This window comes from Microtus pennsylvanicus, chromosome 18 (genome assembly GCF_037038515.1).
Source record: "Microtus pennsylvanicus isolate mMicPen1 chromosome 18, mMicPen1.hap1, whole genome shotgun sequence".
Taxonomy (NCBI): domain Eukaryota; kingdom Metazoa; phylum Chordata; class Mammalia; order Rodentia; family Cricetidae; genus Microtus; species Microtus pennsylvanicus.
In genome coordinates, this window is record NC_134596.1 from 28,412,457 (window position 1) to 28,420,738 (window position 8,282).

Here is an 8,282-nt window from a genome sequence, read left to right on the forward strand (position 1 = left end):
TTGGCCTCCGCCCCCGGGCCCGCCCCTGCGTCCAGTGCCCTGGCACCCTCCGCACGGCTCAGGGTCTCCGCTCCCGGCTCCCCGCGGGCCCAGGAGAGCTGGAGGCAGGGCCCGGGGGAGGAGCCGGACGCGCCGGGGCGGAGCCCAGGCCTCATGGCCCCGCCTCCTGGTGGGCGGGACAGAGCGCGCCTCGCGCACGTGGTGCAAACTGCGCTTGCGTCGGGGCCACTACGTCCCTCGTTGCGTTCCCCCGGAAGCGTCTCCGCGCAGATCCTGGAGATGCATCCGCCTCGCCTAAAGCAGGTGCTGGAGACCTCTGTCCTGGGTGGAACAGGTAACCTCCCCGGAGAAGATCCGGTGCCCCTCTGCCGAGAGGGACAGTCCCAGACTGTCTTACTGGATACAAGCTGCAGCCTCCGCCACCTTGCCGACTCTTCCAGAAGTAGCTTACCACCCTGCTGCCTCCTGAAGCTGTTTGATTGTGCAGTTATCGACCATTCGTGGAACAGTTGACAAGGTAGGCTTCCATTTTAAAAAACAGATTCCATTTCAGTGATGTTTCAGGACTCAGGCTTTTTAGAGATCCGTCCTGTCCACAGATCCCCACTGCCTTTTATCGTCATAGCTATCCTTTGACTCCTTCTGCAAAGTTCAGGCTTCCCGCCGTGGAAACCAAGATTGCTCCCTTCTCATCTTAACCGCCAGGACATTCAAATAATTACCAGATGCACTTACGAATGAACAAACTTACACTGCGTGGAAAAGTGGGGATTCCAAGCTGCCGGGAAGAGGAGGGAAAGGTGGATTCTGTGACAGTTAATGTTGGTGTCAATTGATTGGATCTGGAATCAAGGAGAAGGCAAAACTGCTGGGCACTCCTGTGGGATTTCTTTGGTCAGATTATTTGAAGTGGGAATGTGCACGCTGCCTTCGGGTAGTAGCTCATACAAAAGGGAAATGGAAGAAGGAAACTGCTTGTGGCCCGTTTGCCTTCACTTGCTGATAAGTCGTCTATCCGGTGACTGCACTATGGAGTTCATTTGCTGACATTAGAACCAGCCTCTTCCAGCTTTCAACTCAGACTAAAGCCCAGTAGCTATCCAGGAACCCTCCAGGCCTTCAACACCAGATTGGGATTGCTGAGACACTCATCCTTGTGGACTGAGCAACTACCATTGTTGGCCTGCCCAGGCAGTATCAAGTAAAACAGTCTACTAAAGCCCTGTTTAATATATATTCATCAAGCACCTTTACACAGTGAGCCTTCTTGCCAGCCCCTTCACCTTTATTTATTTATCTTAAAGATTTATTTATTATATAGACAATATTCTGTCTGCATGCATGCCTTCAAACCAGAAGAGGGCACCAGATCTCATTACGGATGGTTGTGAGCCACCATGTAGTTGCTGGGAATTGAACTCAGTACCTCTGGAAGAGCAGTCAGTGCTCTTAACTGCTGAGCCATCTCTCCAGCCCCCCAACTTTATTGTTTTGAGAGTTCCCTCTGTGTTTAAATTTATTTTAATTGATTGACTGATTTTGAGACAGGGTCTCTCAAGTAGCCATGCTATAACAGGCTCATCTCTGAACTCACAGAGATCCTTCTGCCTCTGCATCCTAAGTGCTGAGATCAGAGTGTTTGCCATCATCTCCTGTTTCAAAAACAAAAACAACCAAACAGTAAAAGCAACTGCCTCTGCTTCTCGAGTACTGAGATTAAAGGAATGTGCCACCATAACCAGCTCAAAATATATTTTTATTACACACACATATTTGATTTTCAAGACAGGGTTTCTCTGTGTGTCTCTGGCTCTTCTGGAACTCACTTTGTAGACCAGGCTGTCCTTGAACTCAAAAATCCACTGTGCCTCCCGAGTACTGGGTGCACCACTATGCCTGGCTATATTTTTAATTCAGTAAAAGCACCCTCGTTTGCAGATTATAGGATTATGAACAATGTCTATGCTTTCTAAATGTTTTGCCAAGGTCATATTATCTCTTGCTTTTATTTTTTCTTTTGTTTTATTTGATTTTTCAGGATTTTAAAAACGGTCCAAATGAGGGGTCTGGTTCATTTCAACTCCTTTGCTTCTAAGCTTCTGCTCGTCAGTGCTGACCAGGGTGAAATCCTGCAGCATCGAACCTTGAATTTCACATTATCCCCATTCATGAGCTGACTGGTTTGGCATCCTTTCGCCTATGCACGGCAAATCCTTGACTTCATCAATTTTCTCAGTTTTAGAATTAGAGTAAAAACATGATTCAAAAATAATCTCTGGCCGGGCTGAGGTGGTGATCCCAGTACTCAGGAGGGAGAGGTAGATGGATCTATCTGCCAGTTCTAGGACAGCCAGAGAAACTCTACACGGAGAAACCCTGTCTCAAAAAAAAAAAAAAAGATAAAACAAATATAAAACAATAAATAGTAATAATAATCTCTGAGCTGGGCTGTGGTAGTGCAGGCATTTTTGTTGTTGTTAAAAAAAAATCAAAAGCAGCCAGGCGGTGGTGGCGCACACCTTTAATCCCAGCACTCGGGAGGCAGAGGCAGGCGGATCTCTGTGAGTTTGAGGCCAGCCTGGTCTACAAGAGCTAGTTCCAGGACAGGCACCAAAGCTACAGAGAAACCCTGTCTCAAAAAAAAAAAAAAAAAAAAAAAAACACCTCTGGAAACGGGCTGTCTCTTATTTATGTACTTTTTATCTCTGTTTCAGGTAGCTTCATGGCTGCTCCAGATGGTTCACAGGATTCACAGGAAACTCCCTATCTGCTCCTTCCGAACCCTGAGGACTGGAAGGAGCAGGGCATCCCGGACTTTGTCTATGGACAGAAAGACCTCGTCGGGAAGGGAATCCAGTGGCCAGGGATTGCAGGCCTCACCCTGGACTCACTGCCAAGGTCCCGCTTTGACTCTGCCCTCTGTTCTGCGTGGAGACAGCGAGTGGAGCTGGGCCTCTTTCGATACCGCCTGGAAGATCTGCAGACCCAAATCCTCCCTGGCTCCTTGGGCTTTGTAGCTCAGCTGAATGTAGAGCGAGGAGTACAGAGGAGGCCACCCCAGAATATCCAAAGTGTGAGGCAGGAGTTTGACCCCGAACAGTTTAACTTCAATAAAATCCGACCTGGAGAAGTCCTTTTCCGTTTGCAACGACGGGAGCCGGAGGGCCCAAAGCAAGAGGACATCCTTGTGCTGATCAATGTCAGCCCCCTGGAGTGGGGGCACGTGCTGCTGGTGCCTGAGCCTGCTCTTGGGCTCCCCCAGCGCCTGCTGCCTGGAACACTGCGGGCGGGGCTTGAAGCTGTGCTACTGAGTTTGCACCCAGGCTTCCGGGTCGGCTTCAACAGCCTGGGAGGTTTGGCCTCCGTGAACCATCTCCACCTGCATGGGTACTACCTGGCCCACCCACTGCCTGTGGAGGGCGCCCCAAGCACACCTCTAGACCCAAAGGGCTATATCCATCTGCTGCAGGCCCTCCCAGCCCCTGGCTTCCTCTTCTACACTAGTGGGCCAGGGCCTGACATGGAAGGCTTAATTCGCAGGGTATGCCGGGCCACTGACTATCTGAGTAACCATGAGATTGCACATAATTTATTTGTGACCCGGGGCGCTCCACCCGGGCCCGCATCATCTTCCGCAGGCCTCACTGGGCTCCGAGTCATTCTGTGGGCCCGGAAGTCCAGCTTTGGAATCAAGGAAAGCGGGGCTTTCAATGTTGCACTCTGTGAGCTGGCAGGCCACCTACCTGTTAAGACATCCCAGGACTTTGGCAGCTTGACAGAGGCAGCTGCAGTGGCCCTCATTCAGGACTGTCTGCTGCCCCAAGCTCGGGCGGAAGAGGTGCAGGCAGCGCTGGTGGCCCTAATGGTCCAGGAAGAGCTGTGATTCTTCAGGAGTTTCTTCTTTCTTGATTCGAGGCCCTTTCCAAAGGCTGCTAATCGCTGGTATTTGGGCATCTCTTGTATGACGGCCTTCCCACTGCTCAGCTCAAAGACTGAGTATAAAAACAACGTTGAATGAATGTAGCCCAGCAGCGAAGGTTCCAGCTGCTTCTCCCCTCCCTTAGACAAGCCCCAGGGGTAACAGATCTACCATTAAGGGCCAGACAGATCACTCCCTAGGTATAAGAGTGCTTGCTCCATGCCTGTAGACCTGAGTTCAACCTCCAGAGCCCATGTGGTCCAGGTTGCCCTCTGACTTCCACACACACACCATGGCACACACACACCCAAACATGTACACACACATAAAAGTAAATATATCTCAAAGTATGTGTGCCAGGTGGTGGTGGTACACACCTTCAATCCCAGCCTGGGGTGGGGGTGGGGGCAACAGAGGCAGGGAGATCTCCGTCACTGCTTCATCCATATGCTCAACTTCCCGTCTCTCTGATAATCCATACTGAATTTTCTGCTAGCACCTAATAACAGGGTTGACTAGTGAGCTCAAAGGCAGCCTAGATCACATACCAACTCTGCCTTAATTTTGTTTTATTGCTGGTCATAGGCCAGCAAGAGAGCTCAGGGCTGAAGGTACTTGGCATCAAGCACAAGGACAGGAGCTTCATCCCTAGGACACACTTCGTTCAAGGAGAACCAGCACCTGCAAGTTCTCTGACTTCCCACTGAACAAACCTAACAAGTTTTCTGTTTGGGTTTTGTTGTTTTGTTTTTGCTTTTGTTTTTGTTTTGTTTCAAGACACGGTTTCTCTGTGTAACAGTCCTAGCTGTCCTGGAACTCGCTTTGTAGACCAGGCTGGCCTCGAACTCACTGAGATCCACCTGCCTCTGCCTCCCAAGTGCTGAGATTAAAGGCAGGCACCACCACCCGGCTCTGTTTGTTTTGAGAAAGGGGTCTCACTATGTAGCTTTGACTGGCCACCAACTCACAGAGATCTGACTGCCTCTGCTCCTGCATGCTAGGACTAAAGTGTAGCCTGACTTAATTTTTTAAAGAAGTGCTGGTCCTTTTACTGCTTCCACTTAACAAATGAAGAAATGGTTGTTGACAGTCACTTTCTTAGGTCAAGCAGCTATTAGCAGAGTCAAGGCCAAAGCACAGGCCTTGACTTGAGAGGCCAGGACTTCCTAACGCTGGTACAATGTATAGTTGAGACGGTCTTTCCAGTCAGCAGCTTCCATGATGGTGGTGCTGTCTTTCAAAGTTGATGGCCGTCCTGGGATCTTTCAGCAACTAAGTCCCTGTACCCTACCTGTGGTTGAGTCAATCTGGGAAGTTTTTTAAAGCTGAGTTAGGTGTGATGGCACACACCTGTAATCCTAGCATTTGGGAGGCTAGGACCCCTGTTTAAAAAAACAAAGGGGATGGAGAGATAGTTCAGAGGTTAAGAATGATGGCTGAGCCAGGCTCAGGAAGCAGATCTCTGGGACTTGGAAGGTATCCAGGGCTACATGAGGAGACCCCGTCTACAAAACAAAAAACACCCATCCCGGCAAGGTGGCATAATGCCTTTAATCACATCACTGAGGAGGCAGAGTATTTATGGGTTTGAGGTCATCTTGGTTTACATAGTGAGTTTCAGGTTTGCCAGGGCAACATAGGAAAACCCTGTCTCAAAACAAAAACATCCACAAATATTAGGACCAACTTCTTTGAGATCCCAACATAAACTGAAAACCCGAAGCTCTCCGAGAATCCTTGAGGCCTCCAGGGCCAGGAGAGGACTGCTGAGACATGCTGCCTCGCAGACAGAACAACAGCTGGATTCTTGGGTTCTCCCAGGTGAGACAACCTCCTACACATAGAGAGAGAATATATATAAACAAAGCTTTGTTCCTTCCCTTTTTTTTTTTTTTTTTTTTTTTTTTTTTGGTTTTTCGAGACAGGGTTTCTCTGTAGCTTTGGAGCCTGTCCTGGAACTCCCTTTGTAGACCAGGCTTTAGAGAACCCGGACTAATATCCTTGCGCAAGACTTGAACAAGACCAAGTCAAGCCAACCAACATTCCAATATAGATGGGGAAAGTCTTTGAAGACACGGTTTTCTTCTCAGAAAATCTAAATTTTTGTTTGTCTGTTTTTTGAGACAGGATTTGTCTACATAGCCCTGACTAGCTTGGAACTTAATATGTAGACCAAACTGGGCTTGAACTCTTCATAAAATCTGCCTGCCTCTCCCTCTGAATGCTGGGATTAAATGTGAGTGCTACAAAACCTGACCTTTTTTAGGAATTCTAGCTCACACCTAGAACTCACTCTGTATTTCAAGATGACCTTGACTTTTGAATCTCCTGCCACCACCTCCCAAGCGCTGGGATCACAAGTGAAAGCCACCACGTCTGTTTTTTTTTTTTTAAACTTAACCATATGCATGTTATTAGGCCCAAGGGCTTCTTCCATCCTTGTCAAGAGGTGTGCTAACCTTCTCTCCTTTCATACAACACCACCACGTCTGTTTTATGGGGTGCTGGAGATCAACCCAGGGCTTTGTGCACGTTAGGCCATCAGTCAACCCAGCTGATCTACATCCCAACCCCAAGTCTTCACTTTAAAATTACATTTATCAGTTTACTTTGTGTCTGTCTAGATGAGTGGGTAAGTTTTGGGAAGTCAGTTTTCTCCTACTTTGAGGACTCTCTAACTCAGGTCATCAATCTTGAATTCCTTTACCTGCTGAGCCATCTTGAAGCCCTGCGCTGTGTGTGGAATAACCCCTCTGTATGCTGTGAATATATTTTATTACCATTTGTTAATAAAGAAACTGTTTTGGCCTATAGCAAGGCAGGATATAGCCAGGTGAGAAATCCAAGCAGAGATACAGGGAGAAGAAGGACAGAGTCAGGCAGATGCCAGCCAGCCACTGGAGCAATAGTGTACTAGAGAACAGGTAATGCCATGAAGCCACATGGCAAAATATAGATTAATAGAAACGGGTTAATTTAAGTTGTAAGAGCTAGTCAGTAATAAGCCTGAGCAATAGGCTAAACGGTTTCTAATTATGTATTAAGCCTCTGAATAGTTATTTTGGTTTTTTTTGTTTGTTTGTTTTTTTGTTTTTTGAATGGTTATTTTAAAAGTGACTATGGAACCTGTTAGGACAGAAAAACCTCCATTTACACCCCTGCCCTTAACTTTTTAGGCAAATTCCTTGATTTGAATTATGAAGTTATTACCAGATTACATCACTTTTCAGAGTCAGTTACAATCATCTTGAGAAGTACTGAAAAAAAACCTTGACAAGGGTACATCAACGCCTAAATACACACCTTTTTTTTTTTAAAAAAAAAAGATTTATTTATTTATTATGTATACAATGTTCTGTCTATATGTATGCTTACAGGCCAGAAGAGGGCACCAGATCTCATTGCAGATGGCTGTGAGCCACCATGTGGTTGTTGGGAATTGAACTCAGGACCTCTGGAAGAGCAGCCAGTGCTCTTAACCTCTGAGCCATCTCTCCAGCCCCTAAATACACACTTTTCATTCTCTTTTTATAGGTATACAATTTAAAAGATTGTACACTGAGCATATGTACCTTACAGAATTTCATCTAAGTTATGAACTCACTCTCCTCAGAAATGTCATATTCAACAACATCTTAAATTTAAGGAAGGGTTTGATGATACAAGTTTCAAAATAAATATGTATTGACTTGACCTGTTTATGACAAAATATTTGTTTATATATTAGATGTCAGGGTAATGTAACCTCAGGGTAATTTTTTCTGCACTTATAATGCTTGCTTGTTTACTTACTTGAAACCCCTTTAAGGAGTAACAAGATCAGCAGATTTTTTAAATATAATCTCCTTTTTGGGAGTTTTTTATTTGTTTGTTTTTCCAAGAGAGGGTTTCTCTGTCTAACAGCTCTAGCTGTTCTGGAACTCACTCTGTGGACCAGGCTGTTCTCAAACTCAGAGATCTGCCTTCCAAGTGCTGGGATTAAAGGCGTTTGCCACCACCACCTGGCTAGAATAATACTTTTTTAATCACATAGAATACTAATTTTAAGAATAAAAGAATGAGAGTCTAGAGATGGCTCAGGGCTGGAAAGATGGCTCGGCAGTTAGGAGCACTCGTATCTCTTGTAAAGAACCAGCGTTGGTTCCAAGCACCCACATGGCAGCTTGTTACATATCAACCATATGTAACGCCATTTCTAGAGGACTGACAATGGCCTCTCAGGGCATTGCATACATGTGATACACATATATAAATGCATGCAAAACACCCATACAAATAAAATAATAAGTAAATTTTTTAAAGAATGAAAGAGGGAGCTGGAGGAATGGATCAGTGGTTAAGAACACTGGCTGCTCTTCCAGAG

General features: G+C 46.4%; 1 protein-coding gene and 1 pseudogene across 4 annotated transcripts; one reads left to right on the plus strand and one right to left on the minus strand.

Moving 5' to 3' along the window:
• The first annotated feature begins 222 nt into the window (after positions 1-222).
• On the plus strand, positions 223-5,784 carry Gdpgp1 (GDP-D-glucose phosphorylase 1). 4 transcript variants are annotated; one of them, XM_075952635.1, is made up of 3 exons: positions 238-517; positions 706-1,257; positions 2,715-5,784. In XM_075952635.1, the coding sequence occupies exon 3, from the start codon at positions 2,723-2,725 to the stop codon at positions 3,881-3,883; it is 1,161 nt and encodes a 386-aa protein (XP_075808750.1). In that variant the 5' UTR covers positions 238-517; positions 706-1,257; positions 2,715-2,722; the 3' UTR covers positions 3,884-5,784. The 4 variants fall into 4 exon arrangements, with proteins under 4 accessions (XP_075808751.1, XP_075808750.1, XP_075808748.1 ...); XM_075952636.1 differs by lacking the exon at positions 706-1,257 and having other exon boundaries at positions 223-517; XM_075952633.1 differs by lacking the exon at positions 238-517 and having other exon boundaries at positions 631-1,257.
• Positions 5,785-6,282: 498 nt separating this feature from the next.
• On the minus strand, positions 6,283-6,400 carry LOC142837998 (U6atac minor spliceosomal RNA; annotated as a pseudogene).
• Between the last annotated feature and the right edge of the window lie 1,882 nt (positions 6,401-8,282).

Bases quoted from the DNA above. Each gene is read 5' to 3' on its own strand.
- Gdpgp1 (XM_075952636.1), top strand. From the start codon at position 2,723: ATGGCTGCTCCAGATGGTTCACAGGATTCACAGGAAACTCCCTATCTG.